Source organism: Garra rufa, chromosome 10 (genome assembly GCF_049309525.1).
Source record: "Garra rufa chromosome 10, GarRuf1.0, whole genome shotgun sequence".
NCBI lineage: Eukaryota > Metazoa > Chordata > Actinopteri > Cypriniformes > Cyprinidae > Garra > Garra rufa.
The window spans coordinates 4,345,168-4,365,984 of record NC_133370.1 but is presented as its reverse complement, the minus strand read 5'-3'; the positions used below and the strand labels follow the sequence as shown (position 1 = coordinate 4,365,984).

The 20,817-nt window shown below is 32.6% G+C and overlaps 1 protein-coding gene across 1 annotated transcript in view; it reads right to left on the bottom strand.

The window, feature by feature from the left end:
• eps15l1b (epidermal growth factor receptor pathway substrate 15-like 1b) overlaps nucleotides 1–17,748 on the bottom strand; it is a 61,688-nt gene extending 43,940 nt beyond the window's left edge. Inside the window, exons 1-12 of the mRNA XM_073848486.1 lie at nucleotides 17,722–17,748; nucleotides 15,653–15,742; nucleotides 15,508–15,555; nucleotides 13,913–14,014; nucleotides 13,640–13,705; nucleotides 13,402–13,527; nucleotides 12,602–12,661; nucleotides 9,516–9,788; nucleotides 7,003–7,163; nucleotides 6,671–6,827; nucleotides 3,665–3,727; nucleotides 12–97 (exon numbers count right to left, since the gene is read on the bottom strand). Of these exons, the coding sequence (XP_073704587.1) occupies nucleotides 12–97; nucleotides 3,665–3,727; nucleotides 6,671–6,827; nucleotides 7,003–7,163; nucleotides 9,516–9,788; nucleotides 12,602–12,661; nucleotides 13,402–13,527; nucleotides 13,640–13,705; nucleotides 13,913–14,014; nucleotides 15,508–15,555; nucleotides 15,653–15,742; nucleotides 17,722–17,748 (1,259 nt within the window). The remainder of the gene's footprint in view (nucleotides 1–11; nucleotides 98–3,664; nucleotides 3,728–6,670; nucleotides 6,828–7,002; nucleotides 7,164–9,515; nucleotides 9,789–12,601; nucleotides 12,662–13,401; nucleotides 13,528–13,639; nucleotides 13,706–13,912; nucleotides 14,015–15,507; nucleotides 15,556–15,652; nucleotides 15,743–17,721) is intronic.
• Nucleotides 17,749–20,817: the final 3,069 nt, after the last annotated feature.

The window sequence follows — 20,817 nt, the reverse complement described above, 5'->3', positions numbered from 1 at the left end:
AACTCTCTGACCTTTGCAGCTGGGAGATTTCCTGGTTGATGTCATCCAGATCCTTGATTCCCGTCAGCTCAACCAACCCAACAGAACTGCTGCTGTCCTGGAAAAATCATGTTACGTAAGAGACAGTCATACTCTGTCATCTACAGTACATCTGTATAATTATGCAGTACACAGAGATGAGCACTAGGTGGCGTTCTCATCACTTCAAACATAAAGATAGACTTCAGGCAACATACAATTAAAACACTGTTTACACTCTTAAATTCTTCATTTAAAGAGTTAATTTGAAAAAGCAAATAACTCAGTTTTTAACCATTTTCAATAATCATGTTTTTTCATTGTGCATTCCAATTAATCTCAATCAAACTGCAGTTGGGCTATTTTGATTAAGTACAAATTACTTAAAAAATACAGCTCACACAATAAAAACATGATTACATAATAAAAAACATTGTTTTTGAAAATCTGTTTTTGCAAATAAACTCTTCAAATTAACTTAAACATATAAGAAAATAAATATTCACCATCATAAACTGAATAAAACACTTTAGTTTATACACATTATTAATCATTTCATAGATGTAAAAGTCTTGTTTAATTTTGATGCAGAAATTGTGCATGCAGAAATCGTTTTAAGTACTGTTATTTTAGTACTTTTGATATATTATTATACAGGTACTTTTCCATTTTACAAAAGAGGACAACAGAAGCAATCAAAACAAACTAACAGCAATATTAGCAATATAGTTTTTCTTAAATAATATTTAAAAAGTGGATAGAAAAGAAATAGAACAGATAGAGCTAGTGTTAGAGGACAAAGTTATTATTTCTTTTATAATAAGAAGAAAACAAGTAGACAGATTTTTGTTTTTTTTTGTTTTTAATAAATAAAAAAGAATTTTACAGGTTAGGATTATTATAAGTTAGAGTCTTCTGTATACTTTCAGTATTCATTTTAATTTTAGCTACATTTTTAGTAATTTTGTTATGTACTTTTTTAATTTTTACTATCATTACATTACTAGTTAGGATTAATTCATTTTAATTCATTTTTAGCTTTAGATTTCTTAATAATATTGGCGCTTGAACTAAACTAAAATTGGAGTTTTTCGTCTGATATCTACTTTGTCAACATGAAATCAATACAGACTATTTGCATTCTTACATTCTTATTGTACATAATTAAAGAAAATGAATATTTGCTTTCATAATTTTCTTCAGAAATTTCTTCATTATCCTGGAATATGGACATGGGTATGCCTTCCAACATAGTTTTTTGAGAAATAAAATGCAATTTACTGCATCAGTTAGGTTTAAAAGAATTGTTGCCAAACATATGTGACCCTGGACCACAAAACCAGTGTTAAATAGCACAAGCATATTTGTAGGAATTGCCAAAAATATATTGCATGGGTCAAAATTATTGATTTTTCATTTATGCAAAAAATCATTAGGATATTAAAGATCATGTTCCATGAAGATATTTTGTAAATTTCCTAACATAAATATAAAACTGAATTCTGGATTAGTAATATGCATTGCTAAGAACTTCATTTGGACAAGTTTAAAGGCGATTTTCACAATATTTAGATTTTATTGAACCCTCAGATTACAGATAATCAAATAGATGTATCTCGGACAATTATTGTCAATCGATGGAAAGCTTATTTATTCAGTATTCAGACGATGCATAAAGAACCATACTACTCACCGCAATAATCATTTTACATTAAATAAACAAGTTTTAAAATTAGGGATGTCCCGATACAACGTTTTAACTTCCGATACGATACCGATATTGTAGCCTTCAGTACTAACCGATACCGATACAAATCCGATACAGTAATCAGCACAAATCATGAATACTTTTACCTATTTTTTTGTGTGGAATGTATGAACGGCTAGATCAAACTGAGAACAAAAGTCAGCAACAGTAAGTATGGAAAAAAACGACCAATTTATTAACTATTGGTTGCACAAATGTGAACCTTTTACATAAGAATATATAAAAAAAAGAATTAAAGAATAAATATTAAGACCCTGAAAAATATCTTAATTGAATAAACAAAAATATATTTTTTAAAGTGCAAAATACTAATTAAAGGTCTCTTCAGTTATTTATTTTTTACCGTCAGCAAATGGTAAGAACAGCTGAGAGCAGGAACATAAGAAAAAAAAAATATTGTTAATTGACCAACTGCTAAAGGTTGAGTGTCCAAAGTTTCAATTTTACACACACTGCCTGAAAGAATGAGATCATTGCATTTGCTATCCACAAAAAATAGTGAAAACAAAATAAATATAACTCTAATACAGGGCAGAAAACAAATATTTAACTAAAAGGATGACTACACTTCCTACTCCTCCAACTCAACTTTCTGCAGTCCGAGCATGATGTGGAGATTTTATTTTTAAGAAGATAAGCATTTCTGCATGCTGAGCAGTGAGTCTGCTCCTATGCTCCTCAAAAATAATTGATCATTATTGTTATTATTGTCACGCTTTGCGAGGGTTTCAGGCAGCGTTGGTTGCTTGAAGTTGCCAGAGGATTGTTTCTTTAAAGGATAACTATTGTCAAAATGCAACCTGGGCTGTTTTTGTTTTTACTGTAAACGAGACAAACTTATATCTAAAAGCATACTTACGACAAACAAGCCGTTTTTGAGATTGACAGTGATTTCTTTTTGTGGTCAGTGGCCGGTGAATGGGAGAACTAGGGGCAAGTTTTTGAGCGCATCAAAATCCATATTTTTACAACACTGAGAAGACTCGACACACCATGAAACTTTGCTCGAAGTATTGTCTGGGTCTCTACACATGAACTCCAGCATTGAGAACATTGTTTGTGTTCACAGAGTTTACTAAAAAGAACGTTTTTGAACAACTCACTTTCACTGTTTGAGTCTCCGCGCGCGGCCGTCTCTCCAGTCAAGAGGTATCGATCTCCGAATGCGACGTAATACTGAGGGGAGTGAAGATGGATAGCTCCTAAAGCATATTTCCATATAAATGCACGGCTAATTCGTTGTTTTGTCGCAAGTTAAAAACAATATTAACCTTCTAGTTGTAAAAAGAGCCTCATATAAGAAACATTAATATATAAGAATCTCGCATTCGGAGAGCGACACCTCTTGACTGGCAAGACGGCTGCGCGCGGAGACTCAGTGCAGAGTTTTGTGATGCTGCTTCAAATGCGCAATGAGGTTGGACGTATTAAACTTTCCCGGTTCTGTTCCACCACGGGAAACTTGTGCATGACAAGTGTTGCACTGAGCCACCTTAATGAAAAATACTGCCACACGGCCGACATCACTCTTTTTCTTTGCTACTTCGCTAGCAAGCAGTGTTGTGATCACGTGGGCTTTGCACGCTGGCTCTGGACGCTGCTGGATAGAATAGCTGTAACGGAGTTTAGAGCGGAACTGACATCTTATATCGGAGATTTTTAACGCAGTCCGATATAATCCGATAGAGTTTTTTTGGGCTGATATCGGACCTATTTCCGATATCAATATCGGATCGGGACATCCCTATTTAAAATAAGGCCGCCATTCATTACATTTATTTAGAAAATATTTCATTCTCTCAGTGAATCATGCAGGATCTTGAGCAATGCAACTTCTGCAGAAAGAAAACACATCTCAGATGTGTCAGACTCACTTACCCTGCTCAGACTGGTCAATGGAGTCAATTCAGACGTGACTGATGATGTGAATCCAGAGAGAATCTGGAGCAGAAAAAAACAAGAGAACAAGAGAGCAATAGATGAGAAACAATCAGACTGTAGAGCAACGGCCCTCACGACATTATTTGCTGCCTGTGTGTTGCTGTTGTCTGCTATCATTTTACAAAGGTTTAAAGGATTACCCCACTTTCAAAACAAACATTTCCTGACAATTTACTCACCCACATGTCATCCAAGATGTTCATGTCTTTCTTTCTTCAGTCACAAAGAAAATAAGTTTGTGGAAAACATTTCATATAGTGGACTTCAGCGGATTGAAGGTTAAAAATTTCAGTTTCAGTGCAGCTTCAAAGCGTTCTAAATGATCCCAGACGAAGAATAAGGGTCTTTTCCAGTGAAACAATCTGTTATTTTCTAAAAAAAATTGACAATTTATATACTTTTTAATCTTGAATGCTTGTCTTGTCTAGGTCTGCAATGTGCATGCATACTCTGTGAACTCACAAGACAGTTAGGGTATGTTGTATGTTTTTCAACATACCCTAACTGTCTTGAACCGGAGTGCACAGAGTACGCATGCACATAGCAGAGCTAGACAAGACAAGCATTTGTGGCTAAAAAGTGCATAAGTATAAATGTTTGTAAGAAAATGACCAATCGTTTTACTAGATAAGACTCTTATTTCTCGGCTGGGATCATGTAGAGCCCTTTGAAGCTGCATTTTTACCCTTCAATCTGTTGAGCACCATTGAAGTCCACTAAATGCTGAAAAATGAAATGTTTTCCTCAAAAAACTTAATTTCTTTGCAATTGAAGTAAGAAAAACATGAATATCTTGGTTGACATGGGGTGAGTAAATTATCAGGAAATTTTTATTCTGGAAGTGGAGTAATCATTTAAATGCATTACATAATGTGAAGCTGATTTTGCACTTTTTTTTGGTCAGAGATGCACTGATTGCAATTTTCTTGGCCGATTCTGATTGTGACCTGCCGATTCCGGTTTTCTTTCTAAGAACTACAATTGAGAGTGTATACAAACAAAAATCTATAATTTTTTCAATGCAAAAAAAAAAAATTATTGATGTAATAAAAAATTATAAAAAATGTATTGCACATTGCAATTCCCCAAATCGGGACTACGTTACAGAAATCTCGTTTAAAACCTAAAGGGAACAGGGCTTTTTCGGTTCTTATATTTTATATGTCTTAATGCTTTAATGTTGATTGATTTTCAGATATTTGGTTGTGCAGCACCTTGGTCAGCACTTGTTGCTTTTAAGGTATTATATAAAAAACTTGACCTTGAGATATTCTCTATCAATGCATTTACACTGCAAAATTTCAAATGCGTAAATAACTGTATAAAATTAAATTTAAAATATTTTTTTAAACATGCACATAAGAAATGCTGGGAAAAAATGCAATGATACTTTTAAATATGAAACCAAACAACCAGTAGGTGGCGGCAAATGACTGTGAGGCAAGAGACTGTCTTTTTTGTGAATGGGTTTCTGAATCATTGACTCACTTGATTTGTTCAAAAGCGTGGATTCATTCAGTAAAGAACACCACTGTTTAGTTTGGAGACACACAGCAGTTCTGCTGTGGTTTTGACTGGAACTATTTTTGTCAGCAAAAATACTATTGTATAAAATCTGTGTCACATTGCAATCACATTGATATTCAAGTTCATCATTTTGGTCGTGCAATGCTGCGTACCCAGATATATTATAATATTTATTTCTACTGCACTATGCATCTGTAACTTTCTATGAGTACTGTTGCACTCATTTGTTTTGATTTCTGCACAAGCCTCTCTTAAATTATTCAGGCTGCGCAGGCCTCATCTGGCATGACATTAATACATTATCAGTCGCCGTAAGTATGGCGCCAAAATGGACCGGCTCGGAATCGGCAGACTGGTCCGGGCCGATCGTGGAAAACCGGCTAATTCTGGTCTCTGGCCAGTCGATCAGTGCATCTTTAGTTTAAATCCATAAAGTTGCAAAAAAGAAATCCAATGAGATTAAGTACCTTCCATTTAGAAAGCATTTAATCACATGGATTATCAAAATATGTTGTCAAGTTATTCTTATTATAAAGTGTTACCAAAATATGATTAAATGAGGAGCACTTAAAGGGATGGTTCGGAGTAGAATTGACTTCATTGCTATGCACTCCGAAGCCCATCTAAATACCCGATCCGGAGTTTTTTTTACCTTAGTCGAACATTTATGGAGATATTAGAGTTTTTCGAATTGCTTGTTACAGAGTGAATGATACATGTAATGTATCTCGTAAATTGCACCACTAAACGTGCAAGTAATCTTACCAAACTTGTACAGTAGTGTAAATAGGTTATGTACTCACAAAACGCTGCATCGGAACATTTGTAAGTCCACCCTGAGTGTTTTAAAAACACGTTTTACCCGAGAACTACTAGTCTCAGAAACTACAAGTCGACGTCACTTCCCTGGTTTGAAAAAAGCACGTAAAAGTCCTCCTACTACATCTGTGTGCATGTCAACTTGTAGGAGGACTTTTACGTGCTTTTTTCAAACCAGGGAAGTGACGTCGACGTGTCGCCATTTGTAGTTTTTGAGACTAGTAGTTCTCGGGTAAAACGTGTTTTTAAAACACTCATGGTGGACTTACAAATGTTCCGATGCAGCGTTTTGTGAGTACATAACCTATTTACACTACTGTACAAGTTTGGTAAGATTACTTGCACGTTTAGTGGTGCAATTTACAAGATACATCACATGTACCAATCACTCCTGTAACAAGCAATTCGAAAAACTCTAATATCTCCATAAAAGTTTGACTAAGGTAAAAAAAACTCCGGATCGGGTATTTGCATGGGCTTCGGAGTGCATAGCAATGAAGTCAATTCTACTCCGAACCATCCCTTTAAAGATAAAGGGATCCTGATTTTGACGGTGAGAGGATGCATGTCATGCATGTGTGAGTTTTGTCCTCTCACCGGTGTGCTGGTGACCCCTCTCTCTGACGGTGGTATCATGTCAGGTGTCAGACTCTGTGGAAGATCTACTCCTTTTTTTTTCTCCTGAATTAGGTGCATCGCCAGACAGAACTGCTCTTTGGTGAGTTTGCCGGTACGCTGAGTGTCCGCCAACGACCTGCAGACCAAAACATTTTCTTCTATGAAAACATGCTTCTATGTACACAGTATTGTGTAACATAATCATAAATCATTTCGCACAAAAAGATGATTTTGCAAACACAAGGACAGTTTTAAAAAAGCTGGAGGTGACTTTAGAAATGAAATTGCATTTTATTGTTTGATCATCTCACCATATCTGTGCCAGGACGCTCTGAGGCAGCCGTGAGTTCATGAAGATATCCTTTACTTCACCTCCCCCAACCATCCCATCAAAATCAGAGTCTGCAAGCTCAAAGATCTCCTCATACTGCTCTCTGTCTTCTGCCGGCACCACCCAGTGATCAGACAATGGCTGATAAGACAAATACAGGAAGCGTTTGGAAAAGCATACAACTTGTGTATACTATGTGCATTTTTATGTTAATTTTCTATATGCATCAGCCAAAATTACACATGCACATTATTTATGAATTTGTAGATGTAGTTTAAAAATCATGTTTAATTTAATGAAAAAATTATACATTAGATTTTGTTTTTATACTTTTAGTTTTCATTTTACATCGTTTTTTTTTTTTAATTAATTACTATATGTGACCCTGGAGCACAAAACCAGTTTTAAGTCGCTGGGGTATATTTGTAACAATAGCCAAAAATACATTGTATGGGTCAAAATTATTGATTTTTCTTTTATGTCAAAAATCATTAGGAAATTCAGTAAAGATCATGTTCCATGAAATTTTGTTTTGTAAAATTCCTACTGTAAACCTATCAAAAAGTAATTTTTGATTAGTAATATGCATTGCTAAGAACTTAATTTGGACAAATTTAAAGGTGATTTTCTCAGGACTTTTTTTTTTTTTTTTGGACCCTTAGATTTCAGATTTTCAAATAGATGTATCTCGGCCAAATATTGTCCTATCCTAACAAACCATACATCAATAGAAAGCTTATTTATTGAGCTTTCATATGATGTATATATCGCAGTTTTGTAAAATTTAACCTTATGACTGGTTTTGTGGTCCAGGGTCACATATGTGACCCTAGACCACAAAACCAGTTTTAAGTAGCACAGGTATATTTGTAGCAATAGCCAAAAATACATTGTATGGGTCAAAATGATACATTTTTCTCTGATCATTAGGATATTAAATAAAGATTTTTGATTAGTAACATGCATTGCTAAGAATTTCATTTGGACAACTTTAAAGGCGATTTTCTCAATATTTAATTTTTTTTTTTTTTTTTGCACCCTCATATTCCAGATTTATTCTAACAAACCATACATCAGTGGAAAGTTTGAAAACTTGACCCATATACCCGTTTTATCGGTCCAGGGTCACATATAGGTTTATTTTTATTTTAGTTTTAGTTTTAAGTCAGATTTAGTTTTTATTTGCTTTTGTTTTATTTCCAGTTGTTTTTTGTATTTTTCCAGTAATTTTGGTGCTTGAAGAAAATTATAAAAATTAAATTAAAATGAAAAATTACATTTTTTATTAATATTTCGAATTTGATTTTTTTTGTATACTTAAATTTTTTTAAATATATTTTTAGTAATTTTATTATGTGCTTTTGCCATTTTAATTTTTTTTTATTAATTACTATATGTATACTTTTTTTAATATTCATTTTAATTTTAGTTTAAGTTCAGTTCTGTTTTGCTTTTATTTATTTTACTTCCAGTTAGTAATTTTGATGCTTAAAGTTAAACTAAACTAAAACTTGAAGTTTGAAAGTTTTTCATCTAATATTTCTATTTTATTTAAGCTTTATTTTTATTTATTTTTTTATATAATAACTCCGATATTGGCTATTATGATTCCTCTGGTTGCTTTTTATATGTGTGGACCATCTCTTATAATCCACAACATCACTAATTAAACCAAATATGCAAAATAGCTTTGCAAAGTGACTATTATATTTTTTTAATTAAAACTTTTAATTTAAAAGTTTGAATTAGATTTTGCTTTTATACTTCCAGTTTTAATTTTTATTTACATTTTTAATCATTTTGTTATGTGCTTTTAACATTTTTAATTACTATATCTGTTTTATTTATTTTAATTTTAATTTTAGTTTAAGTTCAGTTCAGTTTTTGTTTTCATTTATTTTACTTCCAGTTAGGTTCCAAAAGTTAAACTAAATATTTTATTTTAGCTTTGTGTGGACTGTGTCTTATAATGCACAACATCACTCCTTAAAGCAAATACGCAGCAAATAGCTCCACCACATGATATCAATGAAGTTTGCATGCTGCTTTACATACTATTAATTTAATAGTATATGCAGTACACTAAAATTCCTTTCAGAATGCATGCACACTTATGCACAGATGGCGAAAACTTGACAGCCCATAGACCTCAAATCTCTTTTGATATCTGGCTGCTCATGAAGTTTACAATGAAAGTCATTTGAATGAGAATATATGAGATAATATCTTGGGTTCTGCATAGGTTTAGTCATCGTGTAACTAATAATAAACTGTATGACTTGGTCAAAGAACTGTAGGTTATTTATGCTTTCCAAACAATGTAGAAAATCACACACAAACTTTCCCTTTTAAAACCTGTGTATTATTTGGTAGTAAACTCTGTGAACAAAGTCTACAGCCCCAGGAGCTGATAAGAATGTAGTTGGACCAGTATTATGAGAGTTAGATCAAGATTGACAGGTTTAAATGCAGCACGCCTGTCGTGTTGTTCACCTGTGTGAGTGTTTGAGCCTGCGGGGGAGTCGGGGTGGAGCGCTTGAATGAGTTTGATGGAGACAGATTTGTGCTGCTACCCAGAGGACTCTTGGAAAGCGCCGCCGTGGGCCGCAGGTTTTCCATCAGGAGGAACGGACTAGAGGGAAGAACAGGGACAGATCCCGGAAGAGCGCCTGCGATCTTCTTCCGCTTGGATGGAGGGATGAGAGAGGTGGGGAGGGTGGATGGTATAGGCTCCTTCTCTCTGGCTGCATAAACCAGGCGCATCGCCTGCAAAAAGAAAATGATGTGACTCTCTTTCCTGCAGTCGACAAAATGAACGTTGGGATTTCTCTTTATGATTTGTCCACCCAGCCTGTTTTCTCAATCACTGATAATAACATCCATAATTCTATTTTGACATATGTGACCCTGGACCACAAAACCAGTCATAAGGTTAAATTTTACAAAACTGAGATGTATACATACTATGAAAGATCAATAAATAAGCTTTCTGTTGATGTATGGTTTGTTAGGATAGGGCAATATTTGGTCGAGATACATCTATTTGAAAATCTGGAATCTAAGGGTGCAAAAAAATCAAAATACTGAGAAAATTACCTTTAAAGTTGTCCAAATTAAGTTCTTAACAATGCATATTACTAATCAAAAATTACATTTTGATAAATTTACAGTAGGAATTTTACAAAAAAATCTTCATGGAACATGATCTTTACTTAATTTCCTAATGATTTTTGGCATAAAAGAAAAATCAATAATTTTGACCCATGCAATGTATTTTTGGCTATTGCTACAAACATACCCCAGCGACTTAAGACTGGTTTTGTGGTCCAGGGTCACATATATGCAGGGTTCGTACAGCAGGACTACTTTTTGGATTTTCAAGGACTTCAATCAGAGATCTCAATAGATAAATAAAAAACATACTAATAAAAAATGGCAAAAATAAAGTGAAGCATATGCAACATATTACTACTAACGTGTTACAAATTATACTACATTTTTTACTATAGTAAAACCACGGTTAATGTTCTTAAGGGATTTGTATGTGTGTATAATTTTTTCCTTTTTTCCTTGTTTTGTTTTTATAACTGTACTGCCTTAAAGGGACAATTCATCCAAAAATGAAAATTTGATGTTTATCAGCTTACCCCCAGGGCATCCAAGATGTAAGTGACTTTGTTTCTTAAAGGGGTCTTCGGATGCAAAACTAACTTTTCCATGTTGTTTGAACATTAATGTGTGTTGGCAGTTTGTGTACACAACCATCCTACAATGATAAAAATCCACACAGTGGTATTTTTTTAATCTTTAAAAGTAATATCCCCTTTCTAAAATCAGGTCATTCTCAGCTTCTTGTCGTTGTGACAAAACACAGTTGATTGACATGAGCGCCTTACCTTAGCCCCGCCCTCACCGAGCTCAAACAGTCCGAATACTATCGCCATTGTGTGACTCAGGTGCAGAGGAAGACTCTGATTGAGCGATTGAGGTGTTCTGTTGTTGGATGTAATAATGAACATAGCAGTCGTCATTTACTCCCGACATCTGAGCCGCTGAAGACGCAGAGGACGTTACTTTCGTTTTAAAAGGAAAGCACCGATCCCGATCTACATATGCATCTATGTTCGTGTGAATCATTCATGATGCAGCTTCACCCACAGCAGAAGTGATTTTTTTATGCATCTTTGCAAATGGCCTTTCTTAATAATGTGCTTGTTGGCAAGTTTCGCCGATAAACGTGGCTAAATGCAGCTAAACGCAGCTAAATGCGGCTAAAGTAAACATTACAGCTTGTAATCCCTCAGCAGAGAGGGGAGGGGCGATCAGAGCTCATTTGCATTTAAAGGGCCAATGGCATAAAATGAGCTGATATTTTGCAGAGCTGATTTTGACAAGGTAAAAGGGTGTTTTTTTTACACTACTATTGATAATTTTTAACCAAAGTATATTAGAGACTTTTCATTAAGACCCTAAAGAATCATATGAACTTGTGGAAAATGGGCATCTGATGACCTCTTTAAGCAGAACACAAACAAAGATTTTTAACTTAAACCGTTGCAGTCTGTCAGTCATATAATGGTAGTCAATGGTTAACAAATCTTAAAGAGTAAAAAAAACATACACAGACAAAACCAAATTAAACCCTGCGGCTCGTGACGATACACTGAGATCTTAAGACACAAAATGCACTGAGGGCAGTAGAACGTTGTGGTGGATCAGAGGTAAATGATGATATAAATACTGTTCCATTTTTTGCACAGGCCGATTGTTTTGTGTCTTAAGACCTCAATATATCATCACGAGCCAGCAGAGTTTAATTTGGTTTTGTCCGTGTATGTTTTTTTTCACTCTTACAGATTTGACTGCCATTATATGACTGACAGACTGCAACGGTTTGAGTTAAAAATCTTTGTTTGTGTTCTATTGAAGAAACAAAGCCACCTACATCTTGGATGCCCTGGGGGTGAGTAGATAAACATAATTTTTCATCAATTTTCATTTTTGGGTGAACTATCCCTTTAATGTTTTAATTCTCTGAATTCCAGAGCTAAATAATGATTTGCGAACCATAATTTCAGACCAGGATCTGGAGCGCAGACCGTGAATCATTTTGCATGATGCAAATGGTTTGATTTGAATCATTCAATTTGAGAAATGATTCACAAACCCATTCTCACATGATCTGAAACAAATGTTTTGCGATACGCGATCCGATTAGACTCAGAATTTTCGAAAAGCTCACTGTCACCCATCACTATGTGGTTTTTAAAAATCGTTACAAGTGACGTTGAGATTCCTTTTCTGAAAATGGCATGATGTTTTTGGACTGCATGAATTTTTCGTGAAAAGCACTTCAAATTCAAGCACTTTAAGCACCTTGTACAAACCCTGCATATATTGTACACACTGGACAATGTGAATAATATTAAATATTTAAAGTAATAAGACACGTGATTTGGGGAATCATTCATATCTACAGAACAAATGCTGCAGGATGACGCAGTTTGATAACATTACTAACCCTAAACTACTAATAATAAAAACATATGATATCTTGTTTGATGCATTAAGTGACTCACCACTGAAAACTCATCTTTATCCAAGTGTCCATCTTTGTCAATGTCACTGAGATCCCAAATCTACAATGAGAGAAGTCAAAAAAAAAACATTTATATAGTAATGAAAATCAATTATAAACTATATAATTAAATAAACACTGTATGGCAAATATTAGCAATATTAATATTTGTTAACGTTCTGCATTGGTCTGAATTGGTCAATTGTCACAAATAATATAATAAATAATATTATACTTTTTAATTATGTATATATGAACAATAGGATTCAAATATTTTTGGTCAGTTATTATTTTTAAGTTTTTGCAAGACGTCTCTTCTGCTCATCAAGGCTGCATTTATTTTATGGGAAAAAAAATGCAGAAAAACAGAATTTTTGTAAATTATTATTACAATTTAAAATAACAGTTTTCTATCTGAATGTGTGTTAAAATGTACTTTATTCATGTGATTAAAGCTGAATTTTCAGCATCATTACTCCAGTCTTCAGTGTCACATGATCACTTGGAAATTATTCTAATATGCTGATTTGCTGCTCAAGAAACATTTATTCATACAAGTGCTAAAACTATTATTATTTTTTGTTTAAACTGTGATACATTTTATTTTTCAGGATTTTTAGATTAATAGAAAGTTCATAATAACAGCATTCCTTCGAAAAAGAAATGTTTACTAAGACTATTAGTCTCACTTTTTAATTTTTGCTACATTCATTAGAATGTCTTTCAATATCATAAAAAAACACTAGGTGAATAAGAATCTATATCAGCGCAAGCCTACTATAAAGTAAAACAGATATTCACCTTTCCAAGCACATCGAGAGGCAGGTTTGAGTTCATAAGGACTGGTTTCACTTTATCACCTGACAGCAGCCCACCAATCGGAGACAGACTCTCAAATATCCCATCATACTTTGCTTTATCCTCCGGCTGGTGAAGCCAAACACAGTGGAAAAGAGACAATGAAGTGTGGAGAGAAAAACTGAGACTACTTAAATATGTTTTTCATTACAAATCTAACTCTACTTCAGTAATTCTGTACCTTTATTGTCCAGCTGGAATCAGCAGCAGAGGTTGTGATGTTCAGGGACGGGCTGCCAGCGTCTCTCTAAAAAAACACACAAGGCATTGTAGACATTTACATGTATTTGATTTTACAGAGGCTTTAAACCCAAACAACTTACAAATCAGCATGCAAACACAAGCGATTAACTGTCAACATCAGCTACCGTATTCAACAGGTTGACTGTGGTTTCAGATATTTTAAGCATGTAACACAAACAAGTGTTATTTACAATAAATTCCTAATACTCACAAATTTAGGGATGGGTGCAGAGATGTTCTGGCTTAAACTGTTTATACTGACGTCACTTCCTCCTTGAGCAGATGCCACCAGCCTCAGAGCAGTGAAGAAACCCTTTATAAAGATTGAGGTTAAACCAGGGTTAAAACAATTCATTAAAAAAACACTTTTTAAAAAATTAAGATAAAAAATAACACAACTAAAAAAATGTAAATCAATTTCTGTTACTTAAAATAAGCATACAGTAAACATTTTAATTAAAAAATAAATAAAAACAAACTTATTTTATTTCAGCTAGCTGCTAAAGCCAAATTTCTCTTTAACATTGAGTGTAGCTTGATGTACTTAAGAAAAACCTTAATAGAGAATGCAGATAAACCAGGGTTGTAACAATGAATTAAAACTAAAAGAAAAAAAGAAAAACATTTTTAAAAATGAAAATACAAAAATAATAAAATTAAAAACATTAAAATAAATCTCTGTTACTTAAAATAAGCATACAGTACACATTTTAATAAAAAAAAAAACATAAAAATTTAAACTTATTTTATTTCAGCTAGCTGCTAAGGCCAGATTTCTCTTTAACATTGAGTTTAACTTGATGTACTGAAGAAAACCTTAATAGAGAATGCAGTTAAACCAGGGTTATATCAATTCATTAAACCTAAAATAAAAAAAGAAAGCTTTAAAAATTAAAAATGAAAAAATAATACAATTTTAAAAATAAAAAAAATGCAAATACACTTTTGCTATTAAAATAAGCATTCAGTAAACATTATATTTAAAAAAAAAATGTAAAACTTAAACTCATTTTTTTCAACTAGCTGCTAAGGCAACATTTCTCTTTAACATTGAGTTTATCTTGATGTACTAAAATAAATAAATACAATTGCACAACAAAATAACTAAAACTTTAAATCAATAAATGTAAAAACTAATTCAAAATATGAATAAAAACTATAATAGTATCTCAACTGCGCTAAAATCAACATATCTGTCTAATTAACAATTAATAAAACTAACTATTTTTAATTTATTAAAATGTTAACAATAATAGAGCTCCAAGAAATGTTTTACTTTTTTCTGTAATTCTATGTTGTCTGTATTTTTTCTGTTTTAATTTTTTAATACAAATGTATTAATTAAAGGTGGTAAACAAGTGAATGCATAAACCTAAAATAAATGATTTAATCTTTAAAATTTAATCAAATATAACAATTTTTTTTTTAAACAAAGTGCTGCACAGTCTACAGTCTTACAATTTAAATTAAAACGTGGACAAAAAAATGTGTGATATTAATGTGCGACATATTAATTGTATTTAACATACTAACAGAACACTCTACTGTACAAAGTAAAACAAAACTTTTATTTTGGTGGGTTGTAGCTTTTTTTAGACCAAAATTGAGGACTGAAGTGAGACCAATAAATGTGGAACTTATAACGTTCCATTAAATACAATGGTGAAACTGTACAAACCAGATTTAAGACTTTAAGTAAATGAAGAGCCGATATAAATAATATCAATATGACGTCAAAGATCATAATGGAAAGTCACTATATTTAATTGTATAAAGGCCTATTCTGACTTAAGCAATGGTATTTACCTTTTTATCCAAGTAACCTTTTCTCTCTGGGTCTGACAGATCCCAGATCTGTATATAGAGACAAAACACAGTCATTTTCCACCATCAGCTCCAGTGCTGCATCTCAAGGCTTACAGATGTTCAATGATAGGATTGTTTTTCTCACCTGACCCAGTGTGCTGTCCGAAAGCCCTGATTTCTTTAAGAACTGAGCTGCTTCTGCAGCACCCACTTTCCCAGTGTTTCCCGGATCCACCTGCAACAAACACAACAGGCCATCAGCGTCACTTATAAAGACAAACACCATATTATCAGTATCTGCCAATATAGTAATATTATATTTCATTACTAACATAAGAAGCACATAATATCAGGGCTTTATTGATTCCATTTCAAACAGCATTGGTAATTTGCTATAATTTCTATACAGGTTCATCCCTTACGTAAAAGTTTAATGACTTTACCTGTCTGTAGAAGCTCTCATATGCAGGATTTCCACTTGATAACTGCATAAATAGGAAAGAAATTTAATAAAAAGAACAGTAAAATTTTACATTTAATAGTAAAACTTTAAAATAAGGAAAAGGGAACTTCTAAAGCATGCGTTTATCTTAAATTCAACATTCACTAATACACCATTAACATCAAAAGTTGTATCTGTTAACATTATTTATTGGCTCTTAGCTAACATGAACTAGCTGAATAGCTGTATTTTACATTAACAAAAATTAAGAAATACTGTATGTTACAAATGTTTTGCTAATTGCACAAAAAAAATAACTAATAGTTATCACCTTACTTACAGAGATGACTGATTACACTGATAATTGCAAACATTTTTTTTCTAAAATGTTAGGTTTAAATATGCAATGGAGGCATTATTTAATTAAATATGCACTAATTTGCATACATTTCTAGTACAAAAATCTAAACACTGGATGAAGTTAATTTCAAAATTCTTGTTTAATTTTTTTTTTTTTTTGACATATTAGAGTCAAAAGTTTTTACAAAGGGGATTTTGGGTATCTTATTTTGTTACTACATAATTCAGAAAAAAACAGACAGGAAACCATGTATTGTTTTATTATTTTGGGGGGAGTAAAATGTTTAAAATTAAGCTAATTGTATATAAACAAATTCCTCTGTAAAAACCTTCAGGATATAGACAGGAATAAAAATGTAAAGTTTGGTGTGTGTAAGTGCTACTGAAGTGGAGATTTATGGCTCAATGTAGGAGAAAAAAATGCCTTTAAAAATGTGTATTGTAATTGAAATCTATTGACACAAATAGATAAAGTGCTATAAAAGAAAAACGTAACAGTGTCTTTTGGGTGTTTTCGGTCCACTAGTCTGAAAAAACACTTTATGAAAAAAAACTTAACAGGTGCATTAAAAAACAACAGCGTTTTGTCTCCAGTGTGTCCCCTTAATGGATTAACTTAGGTTAATTAATTGAACTTTACTGTAAAGTGTTTCCAATATTAAAAAAGACATAGAAATAATACTGCTACTAAAAGATTTTTATACTATCATTAATATAATAAAATACAGTACATTTTCATTCATCTCACTCATTTCCATCCTGTTTTAATGCTGATTTTGGTTGCATTTATTATTCACACTGATGATTCTCAGTAGATTGCATTCTTATGATTTTACAATAAATATAGCACCACCATCATGTACAAACTATACATGGTTATTGTTTGTTATTACAGAAATGGGAAGGACAGGGGCTGCTGTGGGCATCGATGACGTCACAGGATGAAAACATAGGTTTCTCTCGTTAAAGAAAACCTACACAAACGTGCTATTGAAATAATACAAAGGACAAAATCAGAATAATGCTTCTGTACGAAATTCTGGACAATTCCCTGACAGGAATCATGCAAATAACACTGTTTAGTTTCGTAATGCTGCTGCACAAACAGCTGTCACGACATAAAGACAGTCAAAAAGTTGCAAAACAGCGACCTTGAAAGCCCAAACCAGTCAGTTATCAATTATTGGACATTATTAAAACCCAAATCGAGGCAAAACTGAAAAAACAGCTAAGAAATATTCACTAACAACAATCGATAACTGCGCCTGCCTCACAGGAGAGCCCAATATCCGTGTTCTTACACATAAACAAGTGTAAATCTCTAGTCTAAACAACTAGAGAACATTATTTAGATAAATCCTCTCAAAATGTATTTTACAGTTTAGTTTTAATTAAACTTTTAAAGTCATTACCTGACTGAGTGGCGTGAGCGCCGCCATATTTCCTGATTCACGAGCACGCGCGCAGGAGTCCGTCTCGTGCACGCGTAGAGTCAATGTCAAATCTGAAATAATGAGTTACTAATTCATTAAAGATCGTGTCTTTGATATGAATAAGGTGGTTTGTTTCACTAAATTAATTTTACTTAAGTTCTTTCTAAATTATTAACGTTTTTGTTAAGTCTTACGCCTACTAGTTATTCGTACGAATGTGTACAAATATTTAAACACAGTTAATAGTTGTTTATATTGTTAATCTAAAATGCTAAATAATCAGGTAAAAGCATGTAAAACATAATTCAGAACAAAAAATATCTCGAAAATAATTCGTTTTAAATTATATATGTAAAACTATGTTATGGGAGATTAGTTTACTTTAGTACACTGCAGTACGGTGAAGCAAAGGAAAACAGAAAAGAAAAAATGAGTACATTTATCAGAAGTCCCTATGATTCCATAAGAGAAATAGTCTTAAGAAATACTTAATAGTCAGTATTGTGCAGTAAAATGTCTCCATCTTGTGTGCCAGATTTGTAAATGCATGACATATTGAAAAACTAATGTGAAAGCAATTAAGAATGGGATTCAAATGGCTATGTTACTCAGCTTTTTCATTGTAGAAAACATAATAGGATAATGTTTTGAGATTTTTGCATCATAAATAAGCTTTCCATTGATGTATGGTTTGTTAGAATTGGACAATATTTGGTTGAGATGCAACTATTTGAAAATCTGGAATCTGAGGGTGCAAAAAAATCTAAATATTGAGAAAATCACCTTTAAAGTTGTCCAAATGAAGTTTTTAGCAATGCATATTGATCAAAAATTAAGTTTTGATATATTTATGGTGGAAAATTACAAAATATCTTCATGGAACATGATCTTAATATCCTAATGATTTTTGGCATAGAAGAAAAATCGATAATTTTGACCCATACAATGTATTTTTGGCCATTGCTACAAATATATATGCTACTTAAGTTTTGTCAAAAATGTGGTAAAATAATGCAAGCAACTACTAGAAACAACCTAAACATGCATAAGTCTCTAACTGCTTATTTGACCAGCTTTTGTGCAGTTCAAAGGACCAAAAACATCTTTGTAAAATATCTGTGAAATATCCAGTGTTGTGGATAGTTCCTTTTAAAAGTAATACATTACAATATTGAGTTACTCCTTAAAAAAGAAACTAATTACGTTACTTAGTTACTTCTTATGGAAAGTAATGCGTTACGTTACTTTTGCGTTACTTTTTAAATCTGGGCAGTGCTTGCTTGTTTGTTTTTAATATAAAAAGTTCTATTTTTGGCAAATGGAAAAGCCTTTTCACAACAAAAGCCTCAGGCTTAGAGAAAAGTAAATTGACGTCTCTACAGTAGACCGCAGAAGAAGAAAGTCAACTCTTCAGCAATAAAAGAAACGGAAAACAAATGTTAGATTATCTTGAGTAATTTTTGCTTATTAGTATGGATGAATTGGATCATCGAAGGTCAGCAACAAAGACATCGGTTAATAAAATACATTAAGGATATTTGTATTATTTAACGTATTTAATTATTGCAGGTTTGCATTGAATTTCACTGGGTTTTTTTTTTTCATTTTGAAGAACACTGTAGCCTATCTGTTTTTTTAGTGAGTGAGATGAATTAATGCATGTTCACATTTATTCTAGAACTAAAGCAACACATGGGGACAGGAGAGATTTTAATCAATAAATGGGGGAAAAAGTAACTTACTTATTTGAAATTGTAACTCAGATATTTTCTCGCAATTAAAAAGTAATGTGTTACTTTACTAGTTACTTAGAAAAAGTAACATTATTATGTAACTTGTGTTACCCCAACACAGTTTGAAAATCTGGAATCTGAGGGTGCAAAAAAAAAAAAAAAAAAAAAAAACTAAATATTGAGAAAGTTACCTTTAAAGTTTTCCAAATTGAGCTTTTAGCAATGCATAATACTAATCAAAAATTAAGTTTTGATATATTTTGATATATAGGTTTTGGAAATATTTTCATGGAACATGATTTTTGGCATTAAAAGAAAAAAATTTAATTTTGTTTCACACAGTGTATTTGTAAAAATACAATTTATTAATATTTTTATTTTTATTTATTTAAACATTCATTAATTTTCTGAATTTTAACCCTTTAAATGCTGGTTTGTTTACATAATGCCACAATTGTTTTTTTTTAATGAAAAAAATGAAAAATAGTAGTTAATTTCTTTCTTTCTTAATTATTTTTTCTTTGCTTATTAGCTTTTTGGGTGTGTCATTGAAGAACAACAACATTAATTTTTGAGGAATTTATAATTTTTATGTAGTGTCATTAAAAAAAAAACTAACACTTAGGCCCATAATGGACAAAAAAAGGCCATGTCAAAAATCTGTCATAGAAATGCTATATATTAATATTTTTTTCCACTTTTACCGACTGTTGTTTTTTTATCAGCATCTCTTCTATTCATAATTATCAAACATTCATTCATTTTCAGAATTGTAATGCTTTAAAAGCTGGTTTCTTTACATAGTGCTCACTGTCAGTGGGCAACACTATCTCCAGAGCTTCCTCTGTTGAGTAACGTCTCTTCATCTTGCAAGCAATGAAATGATCAAGCCCTCAAGCACCAAATATGTATAGTTTTGGCTGTGCGAACACCTGTCTGGGCTGTGCGAACACTCAAACTTTGTATAAAATCTACCAGACTACACAATCAGCATTTTCTTGTGGTCAAAACAAAAACAATGTGTTTAGGGGCTTCTGAACTTCTACATCAAATTCAAGCTCACCTTTTATCTCTGTACAAAAACAATAACAAATGAAAAAGTGCAATCAAGGATTAAGATGTGTGTTTGGGTGAAAAAGATAAATCCTCAAAGCTCATTAACCTTCTTTGACCTTATTCCTAGTTTTCACATGGCCCTATGACCCTGCCAAGGATGAGACTCATATACATGGAGTGGGATTTTTGATTGCCAGTACAATATCATTTCTTTCAAACCAATTACACCCATAAAATTTTCAGTAAACACATGCAAACCACACTCTGACATCCTTACCAACATAGC